Source organism: Pezoporus wallicus, unplaced genomic scaffold (genome assembly GCF_028554395.1).
Source record: "Pezoporus wallicus isolate ANWC-B61680 ecotype Strahan unplaced genomic scaffold, APGP_CSIRO_Pwel_v1 contig_8090, whole genome shotgun sequence".
In the NCBI taxonomy this organism is placed as follows: domain Eukaryota; kingdom Metazoa; phylum Chordata; class Aves; order Psittaciformes; family Psittacidae; genus Pezoporus; species Pezoporus wallicus.
Genome location: NW_026642841.1, coordinates 733,663 through 756,536, shown reverse-complemented (window position 1 = coordinate 756,536; position 22,874 = coordinate 733,663). Strand labels below are relative to the sequence as shown.

General features: G+C 54.0%; 1 protein-coding gene across 5 annotated transcripts in view; it reads left to right on the top strand.

Moving 5' to 3' along the window:
* The window catches only part of CBFA2T2 (CBFA2/RUNX1 partner transcriptional co-repressor 2), a 58,798-nt gene extending 39,259 nt beyond the window's left edge, over positions 1-19,539 (top strand). For 2 of the 5 annotated variants that reach the window (XM_057432379.1, XM_057432384.1), the window contains exons 2-11: positions 4,080-4,223; positions 8,575-8,816; positions 10,904-10,993; positions 12,120-12,301; positions 12,901-13,154; positions 13,835-13,920; positions 14,191-14,383; positions 15,997-16,068; positions 16,399-16,589; positions 19,079-19,539. In XM_057432379.1, coding sequence (XP_057288362.1) covers positions 4,080-4,223; positions 8,575-8,816; positions 10,904-10,993; positions 12,120-12,301; positions 12,901-13,154; positions 13,835-13,920; positions 14,191-14,383; positions 15,997-16,068; positions 16,399-16,589; positions 19,079-19,360 — 1,736 coding nt within the window. In that variant the 3' untranslated portion in view covers positions 19,361-19,539. The remainder of the gene's footprint in view (positions 1-4,079; positions 4,224-8,574; positions 8,817-10,903; positions 10,994-12,119; positions 12,302-12,900; positions 13,155-13,834; positions 13,921-14,190; positions 14,384-15,996; positions 16,069-16,398; positions 16,590-19,078) is intronic. The other 3 variants (XM_057432382.1, XM_057432380.1, XM_057432381.1) reach the window with 3 other exon arrangements.
* The last annotated feature ends 3,335 nt before the right edge of the window (positions 19,540-22,874 follow it).

Genomic DNA, 22,874 nt, shown 5'->3' with positions numbered 1-22,874 from the left:
CTGGCAAATAGGTTTGTGGGAGCAGTTCTGACTCTGCAGCTGCTTCATCAATGGGATGTATAAAACTGCTCCCAGGCCAGGCAGGTTCCTCCTTCCACCCTAACCCTCACAGCGGTAAATCTTGAGAAATCCTCCACCTGTGTGAAGTATAGCTTGAAGTTACCTGCATTCATGTTCACTTTGTAACTGCCCATCACCTCTGAAACGTGACCATGCATATGGGAGACGTAACCTGGAGCTGTGGCCCCAGTCAGGTGTGAGGCAGGTTTAGGGTCTTTTGTTACTGAATGGAAATCTCCCATCCTGGTGTTATTCTACCATCTGTTGGAACTATATTTTGAAGTTAGGGAGCAGATGGGAGGAGACAGTTTGTGTCTGCCCCGGGGGCTATTCCTGGCTCTCTTCTCTTCCTTTACCTTGCTTTCTGGGAGAAGGTAACATCCAGTTTTCCTCATGAAGTGCTTTTATTTCATAGAATCCCAGACTGGTTTGTGTTGGAAGGGACCTTAAAGCTCCTCCAGTTCAATCCCTGCCACAGGCAGGGACACCTTCCTCTAGAGCAGGTTGCTGCAAGCCCCTGTGTCCAACCTGGCCTTGAACACTGCCAGGGATGTTCTCTAATTCCCAAAGGCATTTAAGGACTAATTTATATTCCAGGTACTTGAGATACTCCCAAACTTGTCACTAGTTTTCTTCTTGTGCCTTTTCCCCTTTTCTCAAACCCACAGGCATGGAGAGATCAGTGAAGCACCTTCTTTATACAGTTTACAATGCGAGTAAATGCTAGTGGCTCCTCAGAGGTTACCTGTCGCAGCAACACTCCCTTTGTACCAGCCACCACAGGAGAAAGGTTTCTTTAAAGACAAGAAATAGGATGAAATGTGTCTTGAGTGGCTGTTGAACCTGCCCCCTCTGAAACTGCTGTGGTTGGAGAACCGCAGTCCCTGGGGACAGCAGGAGTGCGATCTTTCCAAGGACCAGTGGAGACCCCTGTTTTTCTCCTGCTGTGCTCTGCTGTTGTCTCACTTGGCTCTTTCTCCTCTCCAGAAAGCAGAATCATCAGCTGCACTTCATCTTGACATATGCTGCTCTTTAATTTGTTATGCTAGGATGGGAACTGGAGCAGCAAAGGAAATGCAGTGCGTATCAACAGTCAACACAGCGAGTCAAATCAAACCAGGGCCTTTCACTGTGTCACTGGAGAGCAGTGGGGAGAAGGGTTTCGGGTGTATTCAAAGCTTTGGGGCTTTCTAGGCTCTTGCACACCTGGGCTCCTTAAATGGGACACACAAGTATATAGGGCATGCAACATAAACTGGTACATACCTGCAGCTGCCCTCACCCAGAGAGCAGCTTTGCAGCACCTGAAATCCATAACTCCCATCAATGGGAAACTTGGTCTTCAGGCTTCATCGGCTTTGGGAGAAGATGAAATCCTTGCTTCCATCCAAGACTGAAGCATCTCTGTGGTCAGGTTTTGTTTTATTCCGAGTGTATCAGCTTCCCATGTGAAGCTCCAGCATGTTCAGGGGTGGGAAGGCAGCTCTCCCACTGGCTCCTGCTTCTCTGCCTGGTGAGCCCTGGCAGGTCCTGGGTGCAGAGTTGAGCATGTGCCTCTGCAGGTTTGACGTTTGGGTTGTGCCATAAGCAGGTTCAATCTGTGTCTTACAGGCATTGCTTGAAAAACAGCCCAACATTTGGAGATGTTTCCAACTCCAGGTAAGGCTTGGAAAGAAGACAACCCAATGTTTCCAGTTTAGGCAGCTGTCCTGCTCTGACACTTGGAGTATTCAGTCATTGACAAGAATTACTCTTCTTGGAGCATTACCTAAAAATCTGTCATGGCATTTGACTCTTCAGCATGATCTTGGGTAACTAATACAGTGGAGAGACTCGCAGGCCTTTTGAGGAGCATCTCAGCATCCTCTCCAAGCGTCTGGAGGCAGCACTGAAATGTTGGTGTTGGTGAGGCAGTAAATATTGCTGAGCAGTGAAATGTGGAAGAAGGAGACTGGGGAGGCAGCGTCTCCCCAGGGACCACCTCACCGTCTTGTTTTTAGCCCCAGGTCAACTCGAGGCTGACTCAAGTCCTTGTTTGCAGTCTGGTTTGTTCACATGATTCTCATTAAATGCACGTGTTTAGGCTAAAAATGAGGAGTTTCAGAGAGATGGTTTTTATCTGTGGTTTTAGATGCCCCAGGTCCTTGCAGAAAGCTTTTAAATTTACTGATCCTGTTTGCTTCTTGTCTGTCAGGGTGGGAGCTTGGAATAGAAGGTGTTGGCTTCTCGTGGACCTTGGGTTGGTGTTTCGTGCAGTAGCTGCTTTTATTTTGGGGCTATAAATTCCATGTGATTTCCCCTTATCCCTGTAAATCAACCAGATCAGTTCTGCTTCCTTAATGTGCCCTAGAAGCATTTTAGGAGGAAAGAGGAGAAACCTTAAGGATGGGTTTCACGCTCTATCTGTGGCATGGTGTCCTGGGTTCAGCAGTAGCAGTCATTTTTTCTCCTTCTTAGTAGCTGCTGCAGTGCTGTGCTTTTGACTTTCAGCCTGGGAGCAGCGCTGATAACACCGATGGTTTTAGTTGCTGCTCAGTAATGTTTAGTCTGACCAAGGACTTTGTGAGCCTCATGCTCTGCCAGGGAGGAGGGGAAGCCAGGAGGAAGCAGAGACAGGACACCTGACCCAAACTGACCAAAGGGGTATCCCATACCACAGCACATCATGCCCACTATATAAACTGGGGGCAGTTACCCAGAAAGGCTAGATCACTGCTTGGGTAGGGCTGGGTATCGGTCGGTGGGTGGTGAGCGGTTGTATTCTCTCCCCTTGTTATTTCCCTTATCATTATTATTATTGGTGGCAGCAGCAGTGATTTGTGTTATACCTTAGTTACTGGGCTGCTCTTATCTCAACCCATGGGAGCTACATTCTTTCCATTCTCCTCCCCATCCCTTCAGGAGCAGGGGGAGGAAGATGGGGGGGAGTGAGCGAGCAGCTGCATGGTTCTGGGTTACCGCCTGGGATTAAACCACAACACATGGCAATATCAGCTTGGACACAGATGCCTGGGGAGGAGGGTTTCATAGGAAGGGGGTGAAGAAGATCAAATGAGGCAGGTGGCAGTGTGTTGTGGTGTTGGTGGGAATGGGCCAGCAGCGGGCAGGGAGCGATGTGGTGCTCTCCTTGGCCTGCCTACAGCCGAGCTTGCAGAGAAGAGCATGAACCACATCTGATCCCCAACTAGTTTTGGTTGGAAAGGACCTCAAAGCTCCTCCAGTTCCACCCCACTGCCACAGGCAGGGACACCTTCCACTAGAGCAGGTTGCTCCAAGCAACGTATTTCCTCCTTTTCTCTGCTTTTCCTTCAAGAACGCCTTTTGAGGCTGATTTAGTTGCTGGAGCCAGGAGTATGGCCACATTGTTCATGGGTCTGATAGGGGTTGCAGTCCCTCTGGAGAGACCATCTCCAAGCCAGGCAGCATGGACACAGGGTGCATGCAAGGCTGATGAATGCTGGCACAGGGACCACGCTGGTGTGAGGGAGAAGAGGTGCAGGAGCCTTCAATTTTGAGCTTTTTGGTTAAAAGCAAACTTGTCAAACTCATCGGGGAGCTGTTTGTCACATCGGCTGCTTCAGAGCATGGTTTTGCTGCTTGGGGAGCAGGGCTGGAGGTGAAACCTCAGTTCCCTGTGCTGGTGGGGTGCATGCGGGCACAGGGAGTGTTGGGGGAATCTTAAATGGGGGCAAAGCAATCAGGCAGGAAGACTTTGAGGCAGCATCTTCAGGCATGAGGAGTGAGAAGATGCAGTCAGGAGGCTGGGATGGTGAACACGGGCATCCTGAGCCTGCCTGCAGCACCTCTGGACACGTGTTGCACTCCAGTGCCTGTCCCCAGGCCGGGGGCCATGCTCTGCCCCTTCCCTATGTGACTCGGAGCCATGCAGAGCAGCGTTGGAGCCTGGTGTGACCTCCCCCTGCCTCTCCTCCTCACCCTTGCAGCGGTGCTGCGAGTGCTGGGCGGGGAAATGCTTGTCCCCGGCTGGCCCTAAGCGTTACCTCCTTCTCTTCGTACAGTTGCTGGTGAGAAGAGGGTGCCAGTGATGCCCGGATCGCCTGTGGAAGTGAAGATACAGTCCAGGTCCTCTCCTCCCAACATGCCACCGCTGCCCCCCGTGAACCCCGGCGGCCCCCGGCCCGTGTCCTTCACGCCGACTGCACGTAAGATCCCAGTAACGCTGCTTTCCCCAGGGACCAACTAGCCAGGAGGGAAGGCTCTGCTTGTCAGGGGGGTCAGTCTCAGTGAGGATGTCTCAGCCATGCTGCTTGGCTGTAAGAAGAGGAGACTGGGGCTTTTCTGCTGTTCTGTTCCATATGCAGGATGTATGATAGGGTCTGTAATCCCCCTTACCCCCTGCCTGCTCCTACTTTGCTCCCAGTGCTGCCTTGAGTCCTTCTCTTTGCAAGTGCAGCCTTGATTTCCACCATAAATTCCTTAAGAAATTGAAGTCTTTTATCAGGCAGGCTTCAAGCGAGCCAAGAGCTGGGCTTTTCACTCTATCTTTTGGAGGAGTTAATTCCCACTCTGCTCTATCTCACTTTGCAGGCAGCGTTTCTGCAGCTGAGATTAGAAAGTTTTCCTTTTTTTTTTAATTTCCCAGCCTCAGAAATTCCTTTCTCTCCATCCAGGTTTTCTTTGCTCCATCTTCTCTTTATAATCTTGCCTATTAAGCCACAGTCAATCCTGGTCCTGCCCATCTGCAGCAGTGTCTTACTTCTGGCTCAGAGGTGACTCTGTGGATGGGATGGACACGTGGCCTTTTCTTAGAGCCTAGAAGAGTCCTTTTTTCCTCCCTTAGCCAACATTTAAGCCATTTAATGTGTGTTAAAAAGCACCATTCTGAAGAAAAGCTGCTTTTCTTTGTTGGGCGTGGAGTTATCTGAGCCCTGCACGTGGCACATCATACGTATTTTCCATGCTCTCCTCGCCCCTTTTGCCCTGCACTGAGCATCTCCCTAGCTGGTTCTGCATTGCTGTGCTGTCCGTGATGGTGCCTGGGGTATCTCGCAGTTTGATGCTGGCAGGGGATTTTGGAGGTTTACAATCCAGCTCCATCAGGACACACACTAATGTATTGCGTGGTGCTGGCAGTAGCACTAATCACTGGGTTATCCCGCCAGACACATCCCCATCTCTGTGTGCTGAGGGGTTTTTAATGGCTCTCCTTTTGCTCAGGCAGAAAAAGACCATTAGCAAAGTGACAGGAATTAATTTTCCCAACGAGGTTGCTTGGCACACTGGTCAGGGCCAAGGAGCCTGAATCTGCTGATTGCACACGACTTAATTGCCTCTTTCCAAGACTGATGAGAGATGCAGCCTGTGGTGAAGTTCATTCTTGCTCCTTTACTTCTCAGTTGCATGAAAGGGTCTTGGTCAGAGTCAGTGGGTGCGTGTCCTACACTGCCCATGGCTGGGGCAGGTGAGGAGGAACATGCTGGAGGAAGGCCCTGTCTGCTTGTGGATCACTAACAAAAGGGAGAAGCAGCAAAAGCCTGTTGAGGATCCAAGACAGAGTTTGACAGAGTAACCCTAGGCGATGACTTATGTTCCCAGGAGGTTAGAATCCCCCTCTCCCCAAACCGGTAACCCCACTGCTCCGGGTACCCCACCTCATTGCTTCAGCACTGTCTTCTCACCTGGAAATGGAGGCTCCAGCCCGGCTCTGTGGGGAGCAGGTCCCGGTGCTGTGCAGGAGCAGATAACTGCTGGTTGCCCTGGGGTAATGGCGCTCACAGGGAGGTCAGGCCAGGCAGGATGAGCCCCAGACACAGAGTGCTTACAGGGCTGTGTCTAACGGCAGCCCTAACCCAGCGTGTTCTGCTCTGGAGGTCATCAACAGCCACCACTGCCACCCAGGGCAGCCTCTCCTGAGGAGCTGCAGCCCCCTGGCCCCGGTGGATTCCACAGCCCCCCTTCTCCCAGCTATAAATAGAGCCCATTGCTCTGCCGGGTCTCTCATGTGAAACAATAAGAGGAAGTGGAACAGAGAAGCGGGTGAAGAGCCTCAGTCACAGCAGAGCTGTTCATAGAATCCCAGCCTGGTTTGTATCGGAAGGGATCTTAAAGCTTATCTAGCTCCAAGCCCTGCCACGGCAGGGACACCTTCCACTAGAGCAGCTTACTCCAAGCCCCTGTGTCCAACCTGCCCTTGAGCACTGCCAGGGATGGGGCAGCCACAGCTTCTCTGGGCACCCTGTGCCAGCGCCTCAGCACCCTCACAGGGAAGAGCTTCTGCCTAAGAGCCCATCTCAGTCTCCCCTCTGGCAGGTTAAAGCCATTCCCCTTGGCCTGTCCCTACAGGCCCTTGTCCCAAGCCCCTCTCCAGGTTTCCTGGAGCCCCTTTAGTCACTGGAGCTGCTCTCAGGTCTCCCCTTCAGGAGCCTTCTCTTCTCCAGGCTGACCCAGCCCAGCTCTCTCAGCCTGGCTCCAGAGCAGAGCTGCTCCAGCCCTTGCAGCATCTCCGTGGCCTCCTCTGGCCTCGCTCCAGCAGCTCCAGGTCCCTCTTGTGGTGCTGCCCCAGAGCTGGATCAGGGCTGCAGGGGGGGGTCTCCCCAGAGCACAGTGGAGCAGGAGAATCCCCTCTCTCGACCTTTGCTGTTTGAGCAAAGCTTTCTCTGGTCAGCTTTCCCCCTATTTATAACAATTCTATTGTGAAATAAGTGTTCCGAGTAATTCATGGAAGCTTTGCCCTTCACATAGCTCTGTGCTCCATGGTAGCTGACCCTGCAGGTACATGCCATCTCTGCAGGACATCTCTTTCCCTTTGCTGCCTTGGGGAAGTCGATGTGGACAGCAGTTTCTGAGGCTGTGTTGTTCCATAACAAAAGGCATGAGTTTGCTTTGCCTTTGTACCCCCATTCTCTCAATCCTGGCCTTTGCCTTCATTTCATCATCTCTCTGTCTGCAAAAGGCCACATCTTTGTTATGCCCCCAAAGAGCCTGTCACCCTTTGGTTAGCAGGAACCACCTTTGATGGTCTCTTCAGCCTTATCTTTCCCTTGCATCTTAACTGACTCTGGTTAAATCTTCCTGGCTTCCCTCTGTGCTCACCACAGCAGGTCCAGGTGTGTGGAGCCTTTCCAGCCTCCAACCCTGGTGTGCCCCAGAGCGGTTTAACTGTTAGGGCCCTCCTGCTGCCTGCTCCAAAAACCCCTCCCTGGGTCACAAGGATTTGGGGTGAACCCCACAAAGCTGCAGTGATGGTTTTCACATCTCTTTTGGCAAGTTATTGCTCCATCACTGCATGCTCTGCATGCAAGGGGTTCTGCTGGGTGGCTGCAGTGCTTCTCTGAACGCCATCATTTGAAATGGTTTATATGGCTTGTGGCCTTCAGCACTTACATCCATAAGGGATTCAGGTCTGGCCTTTAAGGATAACCCTGGGATCAGCTAAAACTGTATTTATGATGATGTACTTTTCCCCCTCTCAAACTCTGGTTTATGCTGTGTTGGGGCCCCAGTGCACAGCTGTTCTTCAGACAGGGCTCTAGATTGCACAACAACAGTGTGGGGATGTCAACAATTGATTCTGATCCCTTGCTGAGTTCCCAAACTTCCAGCCCTCAGTCTGTTTCGACATGCTCTCCACTTACAGAAAGCAGTGCTGCAGATGGGACCAGGTTGGGAAAAACAACCCTGCTTGTGAAACCCCCTGTAAATCCCTAGGGAGGTGCAGTGGGAGCAATGGGCAGGATACTGTTGGTCCTCTTGGGGTAAAGAGGAGGCACCTGAGCTGCAGGTTCTGCTAGTGAGCCCCTGGCTGTAATGAGAACTGGTAAAGGCTGGGGCTGGGAAGGATGGTTGGGATGTCTGGTGTCACTTTCTGCCTGACAAAGGCCAGGAAACCCTGGTCAGTGATTCCTGCTGAGGGCTGACCCTGTGTCCCCTCAGGCTGCCTCACATGCAAGCAGTGGTGTGCCTGCTCTGCTGAGCGCTGATTCTGTTGGTTTTTGATGGCCCTGGGCATGAAGCTCGCTGAGCAGAGGAGAGAAATGCCAGGGAGGTGACTGTGTAAATCACACCTGAGGAAACTCGGGAGGTTTAGATTGGATATCAGGAAAGATTCCTCCCTGTGAGGGTGCTGAGGCGCTGGCACAGGGTGCCCAGAGAAGCTGTGGCTGCCCCATCCCTGGCAGTGTTCAAGGGCAGGTTGGACACAGGGGCTTGGAGCAAGCTGCTCTAGTGTAAGGTGTCCCTGCCAGTGGCAGCGGTTGGAACTGGATGGGCTTTGAGGTCCCTTCCAACCCAGTGCCTTGGCTGGGTGTGTGGTTCTCATGTGCTGGGAGGTGCAAGAGCGTCCCTGTGAGCCCAGGGGAAACTTGAGGAGATAAGGCACGCATGTTATAGGTGACCAGCTCCACACTGGATGCCCTCCAGCCCAGTGTGCAGGCTCTGCTCTGCCCATAGCCCCTTTTCTGGCTCTTGCCCTGTTTGCTAGCAGCAATTAGCCAGCAGCAGCAGGCTCCTGGATCCTCTTAAACACCAAATATTGCTTCTCTCTCCTATTTACAGTGCCCAATGGAATAAACCATTCGCCACCGACCCTGAACGGGGCTCCATCCCCACCCCAGAGGTTTAGCAATGGTCCTTCCTCCTCCTCCTCTTCCTCGCTGACGAACCAGCAGCTCCCAGCCACATGTGGTGCCCGGCAGCTCAGCAAGCTGAAGCGCTTCCTCACTACCCTGCAGCAGTTTGGCAATGACATCTCACCAGAGATCGGGGAGAAGGTCCGGACCCTGGTCCTGGCGCTAGTGGTAAGCCTCACATCCCAGCTTAGGCTGCCTTGATCTTGGAGAGCACTTTGGGATGGGATCCTGGCAGCCAGCGTGTACCCATGTTACACAATGCTGTGTGTCTGCATGTTTACAGGCAGAGCTGTTGGCTGAGCAAGGCTCTGCAGTGTTTATGCGTTCTGGTAAACTTGCTGACTTCTTTCTCTCTTGGCTTTGGTGGGTTTCAAAAAGCTTTTTGTCCGGTGGCTTTGGCATCAGCTTGTGTGCAGCTAAACTTAAGGAATTCTGGATGGACTGGGACAAAGCCTTCCTCTAAAGGCCGCGGCTCTGGTGTCACAGGCTATGCTGGGCTTTCCATTTCTTCTCATAAATGAAACTGTTCACCCAGTTCAGAAGAGTCTGTAGCTGGGGAAGTGTTTTCTTGCCTGTGCAGGTGTTAATTGCCTGACCCCAGCCACAGATCAGTTTAACTCTCATCTGCTTCCATACAATGAAAAACCAGTTCCAGCCACTACTTAGTGCTGGCCAGAGCTCAGTGTGGCAGCTCAACACTGCTTTGCTCAGCAAGGGAGCCAGCGGTAATGGGAAGGGCAGGGTGCTGTCGCTAGCAGGGACTCACTCCAGAGAGCTGGGAATCCTACTCTGCTCCCAGGTGTGTAGAGACTTGTTAGGACACTTCAAAGATGTAATTTATTGATAAGCCGTGATGTATTTAATGGGCTCTTTTCCTCTTTATGGGCTGCTCCTGCCATGTCTTAACCCAAGCCCACTGGCTCAGCAGAGTGAACCATTGCCAAAGTCTGCAGAGCATGGGAAGGCCGCGGTTGCAAAATCAGAGGTCTGGGCTCCTGGTGAGCAGCTGCTGCTTTGTGGGATTGCATATGTGTGTTACCAAAGGCATTGGTTCTTCCAGACACATCCATGCCTGTGACAGTCTGAGGGTGCAGCTATAGCAAAGGGCTTGGTCAGTAACTTGTGCATCTTCTGCCCTTCTTTTGCATTCCCATGCTCGCATTTGCAAGAGCTGGGGTGGGTGGCAGTGCAAACATGGTGTGTGTGTGCCCCCATGCCTCTTAGCAGCTCTGGACGCCTGAAAACATCCTTCAAAAACCAAATGAACAAGTCTGCTGCACAATTATGTCAAGTCTTTGCAGGTATGCAGGCTACCTGGTAGAAATGCTGTGCAAGCACAGACCTGCGACTGAGACCCTGGAGCACAGCACCATGGCTGGGCCCATATGGCTGATCCCAGTGCTGATCCCAGGACCAGCTCTGCTGTTTGACGTGGGCAGAGCAACCATGAGTCTGTTCATAGCCTTGGGGGATTTCAGTGTTTCATGGAGTCACAAAATGGTTTGAGTTGGAAGGGACCTTAAAGTTCATCCATTTCCAACCCCTGCCACAGGCAGGGACACCTTCCACTAGAGCAGCTTGCTCCAAGCCCCTGTGTCCAACCTGGCCTTGAGCAGTGCCAGGGTTTGAACACTGTACGCAAAATGCTGTTGCTGCAGGAAGGAGTATGCATTTCCATGGGTGCAGGGTAGTACCTTAGCTCACCCTTTTGGAAATGGAAATGTTAAGCTGCCCAGGTTCCTGTGACTGTCATCTCACCACTGATTATGGTGATTGCTGCAGGGCTGAACTTTGTACATACAGGTTATCAAATGCTGCTTGTCCCAGGGAGCAGGCAGCTTGCACAGCCCCAGGGGATGTGCTGCCGGAGCAGGGTGATGGAAACCTCATGGCTGGTGGGTAGGTTAGGCGAGGTGAGCTGAGCTCAGGAAGGAGGAGAGGAAAGGGTGCAGCTCTGAGCAGCTGGAATCACTGCCTGGATCCCTGCGGGTCCTGCTGCTTCCCAGACCCAGGCTCTGCTCCCAGCCCAGGAGTTGGGAGGATATTGGGCCAGGCAGCGCTCACCCCTTGCCTGGTGCAGCAATCCTGCTCCATTGGCCTGAGTCTTTTTGGCTGTTGGGCAGAATCCGATGGAAGCTGTCAGTCCCGGAGTGGCAGATGCAGTCTCTCTTCCAGTTCTGTTCATTTGGAGCTGTTTCCCCCGTGTCTAAAAATTAGAGCAAATTGTCATTTTATTTCTTAATTTGTTTCCTCAGAACTCAACGGTGACGATCGAGGAATTTCACTGCAAGCTGCAAGAGGCGACCAACTTCCCCCTCCGGCCCTTTGTGATCCCCTTTCTGAAGGTGACAGGGAGCTGGTGGGGCTTTGCTGGTGCTCCGTGAGTTAGGCTCTGTGCTTGGCAGTGTGTCGTGCCTGGGAAAGCTCCTCCTTCAAGCACCACAGCCATTTAGTTCCAGTCCAAGACAGACTGCACAGACCGAACAGTGGCCGTGCGGGACGGGCTTGTGGAAAGCTGACTTTGTAACAAGTGCCACATATGTCTGCTTGTATGTTAGGGATAAAGGGGACAAACCAAGCTCCATCAGGAGCTTCTGATCCTATAATCTTATTTGCAGATGTTCAGATCTAGAATGTTTGAGGTGTTGGCACATGGAGCCTGTCTGGGGGTGGCTGGATGCTGGAAGCACAGAGCACTTCCCGTGACACTTGGGGTTTGGGTGCATCGGTGTCAGGCCGTCCTCAGCTCTTGAGGAAATACAGATAAATCCTAGTGCAGACACCAGGAGCTGGAGGATCATGAGTTGGGGCCACAGGCTCTAGGTGTTAATAGAACCCCAGCCTGGGGGGGTTGGAACTTATCCAGTTCCAACCCCTGCCACGGGCAGGGACACCTTCCACTAGAGCAGCTTACTCCAAGCCCCTGTGTCCAACCTGCCCTTGAACACTGCCAGGGATGGGGCAGCCACAGCTTCTCTGGGCACCCTGGGCCAGCGCCTCAGCACCCTCACAGGGAAGAGCTTCTGCCTAAGAGCTCATCTCAGTCTCCCCTCTGGCAGGTTAAAGCCATTCCCCTTGGCCTGTCCCTGCAGGCCCTTGTCCCAAGCCTCTCTCCAGGTTTCCTGCAGCCCCTTTAGGCACTGGAGCTGCTCTAAGGTCTCCCCTTCAGGAGCCTTCTTCTCCAGGCTGCCCCAGCCCAGCTCTCTCAGCCTGGCTCCAGAGCAGAGCTGCTCCAGCCCTCACAGCATCTCCATGGCCTCCTCTGGCCTCTCTCCAGCAGCTCCAGGTCCCTCTTGTACTGCTGCCCCAGAGCTGGATCAGGGCTGCAGGGTTGGGGTCTCCCAAGAGCACAGCAGAGGGGTTGAAGCTCAGTGGGATGCATTAACCCAGTGCTACTGCTCTGAGGTGTGCAGAGCAAACCTGTGAGCAGCTGGAGCTGCCTGGGTAGAGCAGACCCCCCTTGTTTTCCAGGCCAACCTCCCGCTGCTGCAGAGAGAGCTGCTGCACTGTGCCCGCGCTGCCAAGCAGACACCCTCCCAGTACCTGGCGCAGCACGAGCACATCCTGCTGAACACAAACACCACGTCCCCCGCTGACTCCTCCGAGCTGCTCATCGAGGTGAACGGGAATGGGAAGAGGCACAGTCCAGACAGGTAAGCACAGCACTTGGTGTGCTGCCACCCTCTTGAAGTCGTGACTTGGTTCAGCTTTGCTGCTGTCAAAGCTTTAACATCATTCAGGGCTAAAGCAAAGGATTTTACCACTCTCAGCAACTGTTCTGGCTGTTAATGAGACATCAGTGATCGTTCTTCCTGCACTGTGAATTCAGGTTGGGATCCTCTTTCAGGCCGGTTCTGTCCCAGAGGGAGCTGAGCTCCCCCTCCCCGGGCAGCTCACAGAGGCACTCTCTTGGGAGGATGCAGTTTGTTTTCAGCACTTCTTATTCCAAGTCAGAATTTGTTATGTAATGATGTGGAGCATGCCTCAGTTTTACCAAAACTGTGAAATGTTAATGTGGTCATGCTCAGAAAGATGAATCACAGCACTCGGGCATCTTGACCTTGTTCTTTGACAGGGTCATCCTGTGGATTTGTTCCTAAGCTGAGTGTGCTTGGTTTAGCTCCCTGCCTTTCCCCACACACACTAAAATCGTCGCTGCCCCAGCTCTGCTGGTTTGAAATCTGCATCTTTCCCTTTCCAAGTGCATTCGTGTGGTGCTAACAAACACCTCTCTCTGCTGGTGTGGTTGCAGAAGGGACGACAGCAGCTTTGAGAGGGACCCGCTGCCGACAGACCCTCCGGCCAAGCGGGTGTGCACCATCAGCCCTGCGCCCCGGCACAGCCCGGCCCTCACCATCCCCCTGATGAACCCTGGGGGGCAGTTCCACCCCACCCCACCGCCCCTCCAGCACTACACCTTGGAAGACATCGCAACCTCCCACCTCTACAGGGACCCCAGCAAGATGCTGGAGCACAGAGAGATCCGAGACAGGCACGGCGCTCTGGGTGAGAAAGACTGCAGGGCTTTTAGTTGTAGGAGCTGTGAGGTCCAGGAGCCGAGCTTTGGCATCAGTCCCTGCTTGGCCACTTGCACCCAAAGCTGTGTAATGTGGCCATGTCCTCAGCAGAGATTTTGAAGGGGATTCAGAGCATGGAAGGTTAAAGTGGGAAGATTGAGGCTGTATTTCCCTGTACGCATGTAAAGGCTGGAGTCACTGAGGGTAAGGAGGAAGGACCCAGCGTGTGAGTTGAGTGTGGCCAACCCAGCAGGCAGGAATGGAGGGCAGGGAGGTAGAAGGTAACTTCCCTGAGATCACTGAAGCAGGAAACCAGAGCCTGGCCCCCCAGCCCGTGTCTCCCCAGGGGGGTGTGGGAGGTACATGCTGTGTTTCCAACAGGGCACGAGCTCTGAGCTCCTGTGGGTTTATAAGGGAGACAGCTCGCAAGCAGATCAGATCCAGAGCTGTGAGTGGATTGTAGCACTTCAGAGATGGTGACACAGATAATGATAAAAGCACCAGTGTGGAATTGCCCCTGTAGAGCCACGTCCTTGAGATGTGTTTTACAGTCTCAGCTATATGTAGCTGGAAATACTGTTCTTTGTTATCGCTTAGGGCCACCTCCCCTCTCCAGTACTGAAAGCACTTGGTCCATCTGATCACTCTTGTGGCTGTGGTTTCTTGAAGGTTTGAATGGAGGATACCAGGACGAGCTGGTGGACCACCGCTTGACGGAGAGAGAGTGGGCTGATGAGTGGAAGCATCTCGATCACGTAAGGAACAGGCAGGAGATGTGGGAAGCTTTGTGGGATGCAGCAACCCAGTGATCCACCTGCTCCAATTTGTGGTTTTCTTGTTGTTGATACCATATCTGGGCTTTCTGAGAGGCTCGTGGAGGAACAGGCCACCACAAGAAGGTGGACGGTGGGGAGGGAAGATTGGAGCATCCCTCCAGACAATGACATCTTCCTGGGATGGAGCCTCCAGTGAGAAATTGAGGAGATGACCCTGTGAGCCAGACTGAGCCCTCGTTCCTCCTTCAGGCACTGAACTGCATCATGGAGATGGTGGAGAAGACGCGGCGCTCCATGGCCGTGCTGCGGCGCTGCCAGGAGGCCGACCGGGAGGAGCTCAACTACTGGAAGAGGCGGTGCAGCGAGGCCGAGCCGCGCAAGGCGGGCAGCGACCTGCTCCCCAGGCAGCACAGCCCCAGCAGCTCCGACTCCATCGGCAGTGGTGAGCCAGGGCGGCCACAACCTCCTGTGGTGTCCTCTTTTGACAATATTAGACACAAAGTGATGATAATAGGGTCAGGTAATGGTATAATTTGTGGTGTGGCACCGACACAGGGTGCCCAGAGGAGCTGTGGCTGCCCCATCCCTGGCAGTGTTCAGGGCCAGGTTGGACACAGGGGCTTGGAGCAAGCTGCTCTAGTGGAAGGGGTCCCTGCCCGTGGCCGGGGTTGGAACTGGATGAGCCTTAAGGTCCCTTCCAGCCCAAACCAGTCTGGGATTCTGTAAATTAAATAGTTCAGCAGTACACAGCTGTTTTCAATGCTTTGAAGAGAGACAAGTCAGTGGATACATGGAACCTCCTGGGTGAGCTGGAGGAAGCAGCTTCTATTAGTGCTGGGAGAAGAGCATCTTCCTTGTCACTGAGCTGTACTTGCTGACCAAACCAAGCCAAGTTTATCCACAGCTGAGAAACTGGGGGGTGAAAAGGCAGAAGAAGTGGTTGGTTCCAGCTCTCTTCCCTTCCCAGTCTGTCTACACAATTTAAAATGTCAAGGTCTGCTAATTCTTAAAATGCCAAAGACTGCAGTAAGTGTAAGAGCTACCTGGTTTATTAATTCTATTTCTGTATCATGAGTCAAGTTAACTTTATTGAAGCTGACTATTTCTCACCTCCAGTATTTGACCCTTGTACAAAACCAAGTCTAAAATGCTGGTTTATTCATCTGGATGTGATTCGTATTTCCATCCCAATAAATACGGTGTGAGCCCATGGGTTGGCTGGGCTGCGTGACGGCCTCATGAGCACAGCCAGCTTTTAGCCCTTTTATATTTAAGTCTATCATGACTAATACACTTACAGCCCCGTGATGTTAAAGGTGATATGGTTGAATATTCTTTTTTAATGGATTGGGAACACTGTTGATGCTTCCTCCCCTTGTGGTACCAAGGGCTGATTGTTACGCTCCATTCCTGTTGTGAGAACTCATGAAGTGCTTTTGTTCTCCCACCAACCTTGGACACGAATCAGTTTTTGTTCTGAGCCTTCAGAAAGTTACTCTGAAGCCTTAAAAACCAGGGACACAGGATGAGGCTTCAAAAAGCTTCCCTGCGTGACTGCAGTCTGTGTTCAGGCCCTTGTGTCACCATCCCTATCTGTCACATTGGCTCTTTGCAGGCTCATGGGTGCTGAGGAATGTGTACACCTCTGGTTGTAAGAGGTCTTGCAGGACAGTTTGTCATTTTAAGCCTTTGAATCGCTCTTGGGAGCGGGAAGTGCTGTGTTTAATGTAAGCTGCTGGTCACATAGGTTGATGCTCAAAGTCTCTGGCCAGTGCAGATGTTTGGCATACAAACATAGCATAAGCATTGCCTGTTGTTATAGAGTACCAGGAAATGGGTTATACAGGGTCATAAATTATGCAAGGCACTAATTAAATGTTGTAATTTATCATCTGAGCGTTTGATGAACAGCTTTAGCTGTAGGAATCCTCTGCTCTGAGTTCGAGCTGCTTGATTCTGCCCTGCCCCGCGATGTACGGAGGCACTGCTGGGCACTTCAGCAGCAGCTGGCTGAGACGAGGCTTTGCCAACCTTTCCCTGTGTCCCTTATTCCAGCAGATTCCTTGCGGGAGTTCAGCAGCAGGTCGGGAACGGGCTACGTCACTGAGGAGATCTGGAAAAAAGCTGGTGAGTGTTTGTGAGGAGCTTGGCGAGGGCTTGGGCCGCCTCGCCTGCGGTAAACACAGATGCCGCTGCTTTGCTCGGCACAAACAGGAGCAGCCCAGCTGCAGGAACGCCCCAGGATGTGCACATCTGGCTGCCAACACCCCCAGCCTGGCTTTTCCGAAGGGCTCAGCTCCTTCTGGATGATGTGTGGGGATCCTGTGGGGCTGAGCCTGGCCCCAGGAGCAGTCGCGGTGCTGGTGCTGCCGCAGGGAACACGTGGCTGCACCCCGGGGTCTCTCAGAGGCTCACCCTGCCCCTGGGGCGGGTGCTGAAGCTACTCTTTCCTTCCAGAAGAAGCCGTGAACGAGGTGAAGCGCCAGGCCATGTCCGAGGTGCAGAAGGCAGTGGCAGAGGCCGAGCAGAAGGCGTTTGAGATGATTGCCTCTGAGAGGGCGCGCATGGAGCAGACCATCGCGGACGCTAAGCGCCAGGCCACCGAGGATGCTTTCCTAGTGATAAATGAGCAGGAGGAGTCCACGGAGGTAAGGTACCAGGGGATGTGCTAGGAGGGGACTTGCAAAGACTCTGAGTCTCCAGGTCCTGCACTGCAGGTTCCTCATCCCTTTTCCTTTTAGGAGTCTCGGTTCAATTACTGTTACTGTGTGTTATGGGCGCCCTGCCAGGATGCACTGTTAGCATGGAAAAAAACATTTTGCTTTTGATTTTGCTTGTAGGGGAATTGGTGTCCGCACATGAAGGCACAGCTGGCATCTATGACCTGGACCCTACTGGAGGGTAGATTTAGATTAGACTTTAGGCAGTTCTTCCCTGTGAGGGTGCTGAGGCGCTGGCACAGGGTGCCCAGAGAAGCTGTGGCTGCCCCATCCCTGGCAGTGTTCAAGGCCAGGTTGGACACAGGGGCTTGGAGCAAGCTGCTCTAGTGGAAGGGGTCCCTGCCCGTGGCATGGGTTGGAGCTGGATGAGCTTTAAGGTCCCTTCCAACCAAAACCAGTCTGGGACTCTGTGACCCAGTGCAATGACCAGGGATTTCTTGGGATCAAGGGAGATGTGGAAGCAGAAGGATGCTGGTGGATGCAGCTCTCCATTTAGCTCAGAAACCTGCTGTGGGGTACTTGATCTGTGCAGAAAATGAATCTCTGTGGGCTTTAAAATTGTGCAGGGTAGATGCTTGGCTGCAGGTGAAGCTTCATGTACCTGATGGTCTCTACCATACCCCATGTCGTGTATTTTCTGGGGTGTTGTTGTTCCACTGGATCCCAAAACATGAGCCTGGGCTGTGTGTGCTCACCTTATCTGCAGGCCCCCATGGTTCTTGCTGTGTCGCTCCCATATGTGCAGGGGTAGGTGAGAAGTGTTGGTGCAGGGTGGCCATCCCTGCTGTGGGTAGCCTTGTAACACCTAATGAGACGTTGGAATTGAAGGGTTGACTCTTGGTTTGTCATAGCCAGCGACACTGCTGAATGGGGAACTCGATCCACACCTCAATCATTCATTACCCTCACTGCTGCTTAATTGGAAGCTCATGTTAAGCTTTGGAGATCTCAGCTGGACTGGGCAAGAATTGCACAGCTCATTCCTGCACCACCACTTCCCATCCACGTGTGGTTTGCTCCTTGTTTTAATTTCCTGCATGAATGCAGAGGCTTTATTTCTACTGAGCAAAACCGGGATGGGAACATGGAGTTAATGTCAGGTGGGTCTGTACAGGCAGCAAGTCCCATTCCCTCCTCATGTGGGGCTTCAGTCCGGAGCTCAGGAAGCTCTGGCCCCATGCGCTGCAGGAACCATGTAAATATTAGGTGTTATTACAGAGCATTCTCTCTACACTCTGATATGTCCCAGTTAAATCACTGCTGGTTGAATGCACCAGTCAGTAAACACATGATGGGAGTGGGTGGAACTGCTCAGGAAGCCATGGAAGAAATGAGACAAGCCGGATTTCTCCGTAGGGGAATACCAGAGGAGTGTTGTCCTCCTCCAGCCGTTCTGGGGAGCCACTGAGTTTCCCCTGCAGCACCCTCCTGTGCAAGCCCCCGAGCCCTTCCCTGGGGGCCATGATGAAAAGCTGTCATGTATTCTGTCAGATGTAACCTCTGAAACAGAGTTTAACCCCCCCTGAAGTGCAGACAGCTGTAAAGCAGTGACCCAGTTTTCCAAGTTACCACAGGCTTTGGTGGGGATTTGTGGTTGTGAGTCCTGCTTCAGGAAGCTTGAGCAGCCCCGGGGTCACACTGGCTCTGGAGCAGCTCGCTCCCCACCAGCTCACTGTGGTGCTTTGCCTCCAGCCCATCAATCGTCACCAGGAGCTGGTGGCTCTGGTGCAGGCCCTGCGAGCAGGGAATCTCAGTGCTGCACCCAGCATCTTCCACCACCCCCTTCTCCGTGAGCTGACCTTGCCCTGCTCAGGGCGCTGCTGACGCAGGGGTGCAGCTGCAGGAAAACTGATCCATGCTCTGCCTCAGAGCAGCCGCAGCTCCCGGCGCTCACATGGTGCCTGCAGGCACTTTGGTCGGGCTCGGCTCCACTTCCAGATCAGAGCCAGGCTCTGGTGCTGCTTCCACCTGGCTTCAAAGGAGCTGTTTTTCCTTTCCAAATGAGCCTGCTCCAGCCTCCTGTGCAGCGAGGCAGGGGGCACGGCACATGGTGCCTGCACAACACGCTGTAATCCCTGCGGAGGCACTTGGCTGGGAGCGAGACCAAAATAGAGCTGCTTAAAACAGGAAATAAAAAGGCCGAATAGCAGCATCTGCAGCGTGGTTTTCAGTCCTTGCCTGCTGCTTCCTCTGTGCAGTTGGGTGGAGGATGTGAGCGGTGCAGTCTGGCAGGCAGGTTTGGGCAGAGCAGAGGAGTGGTACCCTTGGCAAAGCAGCAGGAATTAATGGCTTGCTCATGTTAATAGTATTAAATCTGGGCCAGAGAGGGGATGAGCGGTCCCCTCCAGAGCTGCTGAGTCAGCACCATCCCTTAGCCCTCGGGAACTGAACCCGTTTTGGTGTCTCTGGTCTTGCAGAGCTGCTGGAACTGCGGTCGCAAAGCCAGCGAGACCTGCAGCGGCTGCAACATCGCCCGCTACTGCGGCTCCTTCTGCCAGCACAAGGACTGGGAGAGGCACCACCGCATCTGCGGGCAGAGCCTGCACGGCCAGAGCAAGCCCCTGGCTCTGCCCACGGGCCGCTCCGTGGCCAAGAGCCTCGATGGCGTTCCCAGCCCAGCCCTTGAGAAGACTTCGGCGACCACGTCCCGCTCCTCCACCCCGGCATCCGTGACAGCCATAGACACGAACGGGCTCTGAAGGGGAAGTTTGGGTTTGCTCCCGTTGAGTGGTTTCCCTTGGGGGGGGGTTGAGCCAGAAAACGCCCCACAGCACCTCGTATCCCGTGACACATCTGACACATCGCGCCGCCTCCTCGGAGCGCCGACACTCGGGCTTTGCCATCTCATTCTGCCTTTTCCTGGCGTGGCTCGTGAAGAACCTCGGTGCCCATCTCCCTGCAGGGAGAACCAGAGCATCCTTCAGGACTGGAGGACACTGGGCACTCACTCAGGGGGACCTGGACTCAGTGGGGAGCTGCCGGCGCACGCAGGAGATGCTGAGCATGGGGTGAACAATGGGAGCTCCATCCTTATGGGCCAGACGTGCTCAAGCTCCTTTCTCAGCTTCCTTTCTTCCACAGCATGGATCTGTGCTCCCCTGGTGCCCAGGCACGGTGTCTCAGATGGCCAGGGGTTGCTGTGAACAGACTGGAGCTTATTCCCCAGCAGGAGCATCTCGTCCTCTAGTGCAATGGCAAAAGCTGAGCTCGCTCCTCCTCTGCCTGCAGGTTGGCAGTTGGTGGTTGCAGAGGAGGAGGAGGGGATTCATCTGCTCTAAACCAAATGTCAGTACCAGGGAGCTGTGGGCAGTCACTTCTGGATGGTTTTAATCCCATTCGGTGATGGGATGGACGGTTCTGTGTCGCCCTGGGGGGACCTTTGCTGGGGAAGAGCGTGCAGAGCAAACCTGGCTTGGTTGCAGGCAGTTACTGCCCTTCCCACCTGGGTGCTGTTACTTTGCTATGCAGAAAGCTTTTGTGTTTCTCACTGCATGGAAGTTGTTGGTTTGGGAGTTTCTGCCGTTGTTTTGAACCAGAGATCCTCACAGGACTGTTACTTATGGTCTGTGCTCTCCACACACCTTGGCCAAACTAAACACAGGACTTGGTGTCCTCCTGCATCAGTTCTTCCCCCAGCCCTGCGGTGCTGCTCTGACACTGGCTGCACTCCTCTCCTCATCCCCAGGGATGTGCCACCACTGCCTCGTCCACCATCAGAGCATCCCAAATATGCAGTGAGATCGCACAGGGATGCTGTGGCCGGCCTGGGAAGATTCATTGCTTAGGATGTGTATGGAGGGATTCGGGGCACTGCAAACCCCACAGTGGGGCTGTTTGGGGGTCACAGTGGGGCTCATCTCATGCTTCATGGACGTCCTGATGGGCTCTGCCCTACTCTCCCACCCTGCACCCCAAGGGGCTCTGGAGAACCATCAGTTCAGCAGAGCCGTGTTCCTGTGGCTGCTCCTGGGCCAGAGCCCAATGAGGCGAGTAATTCCCAAGTTAGTTTTGACCAGTTCAGTTGGAGGCGACTGATGGAAATGGGATGGATCACCTGGAGCTTGCTGTGGTGGAGCTGGCTGCCCAGGGATGAACGAGTGCCCCACTGAACCAGCCCTGTCCCTGAGGAAAGCTGTTCGGAAGATGCTGTCAGGGGGTAGAGCTGGCCAGTTCTGTGCCTGTGAGGTTTTATCACGCAGAAGAGCCCCTGAGTCTTTGCCTGGTGTTGAAGACAGCTCTGGTGGCACCTGGGAGCATCACCCATGGCCCCAGCGGTGCCCTTTGCACCAACACAGCTGCGGGGGGCCGGGCACGAGGATGCTGCGCCCTGGGGTGAAGCGCCCTGACCTGCAGCAGTGTGGAGCCGGTGGCAGCCAGCAGAGTCCTGCACCCCAGGAGCAATGCAGGTGAGCGGGTGAGCCCCAAACCCTGGCAGTCCCGGGGCACCGGTCCTGGGAAGCAGCACGAGGACGCGGGGTCGAGCAGCAAACACTTGTGAGAGAGCACCAGGGCAGGGGCTGCTCTTGCACCCGTTTGTCCCCCTTGGGGCTCAAGGGCTCCCCTGCCCTAAGGGGCACATTGGGAGCAGCCTCAGGTAAATCACGTCTGGTTGTGACATCCCCTCACCTCTGCCCTGCCCCAACCCTAATGCCACGAGGTGGGATGTGGGAGGAGGAGGAACGTGCTTGTACATAGATTGTCTTCCATAATTCTCATGCAACCCTGATGGTGTATTAAGATTAACCCCAGTGTACATGGATGAAATACTAACAGTCATGGTTAGAGCGATTGCGTTTGTTCGACATGGAATGATAAATGTGAACCCCAGGCTTGGGCAGACGTTGGGTGAGGTTTCTCTATTATTATTTTTTGACATTTAATTCTGTAATAGGGATTTGTTACTTCATTCCTGTGCATAACTTATTTAATGTACTGTATAAAGGAACCCAAACTGGTACAGATGTATTTAGTTTGTTCTACTCCGAAGTAGTCAATAAAAAGACTATATTCATCAGCAGGGGTAGAGGTTTGCTGCTGTTGGGGGTTTTGGGGGATGCTGGAGGGGATGCAACCCTTCCCCTGTGGTGGTGATGCTGCTGCAGGGCCTGGGGGGACCCAGCAGCAAGGGGGGACATTGGCTGTTCGGTCACCTGAGCCATCAATGGAGTGCAGTGGGGCCCAGCTGAGTGGGCAGCAGTGGCTGCTGCTCCCTGCTCCTCTACAGGGATGATCCTGCTGATCCCATCTCTGCATCCACCAGGTTCTCCCTCCCTGCACCCCAAGCCCAGGGACACCTGGGAAAATCCTGCTTGTGTGCAGTGTCTGTGGGATGGAGCTGTACCCACAGCCCCTTCAGCCACAGGGCAACTGTGTTCATTGCTGCACCCATGGACTGGGGAGGAAACGGGCAGCTCTGAGGCAGAAGCTCTTCCCTGTGAGGGTGCTGAGGCGCTGGCCCAGGGTGCCCAGAGAAGCTGTGGCTGCCCCATCCCTGGCAGTGTTCAAGGCCAGGTTGGACACAGGGGCTTGGAGCAAGCTGCTCTAGTGGAAGGGGTCCCTGCCCGTGGCAGGGGTTGGAGCTGGAGGAGCTTTAAGGTCCCTTCCAACCCAAAGCAGGCTGGGATTCCATGAAATCAGTGTTTCCAGGGGGGCTGGTGGGGAGCTGCATCCGCAAGGAGTGGGAAAAGAGTCCTGGGGGGGACACGTACCCAGGAGAGCGAGGGTTGGGGGTGCCAGCTCTTGCCCTCACTCATACTTGCCCCGTGCTCTTGTGCCAGCACATTTCGCACCAGCGCAGCAGAGGACTGGTTCCTGCAGCACCAATCCTGAACCCCACGTGTGCACCCCATGGACCAGGTGGGCTCCGACTGCTCCAGCCACAGGCACTTTCCCACTCACCCCGTGCCCCCCCCAAGACCCCACTCCAGCCTCCTCCTAGCACCGCTGGTGCTGGTTCACAGCAGTGGAGCCACAGGATGAAGCAAGAGCTCGGAACCGCACTCGAGCCCCTGCACTGGGGCTGTGATTTATTGGGGACGGGCACAGCCACGGGCACGGCTGGGGGGGTGCAAGGCCAGGCTCACAGCCTCCCCCCCAGGAATACTCCCTTAATGTTCCTATAAAACACTGTTCACAATGCATACGAGGCACCGGCCCCATGGGCAGAGCCAGTGCCAAGGCTGGGGAGGCCACAGCCGTGTCCCCCAGCACATC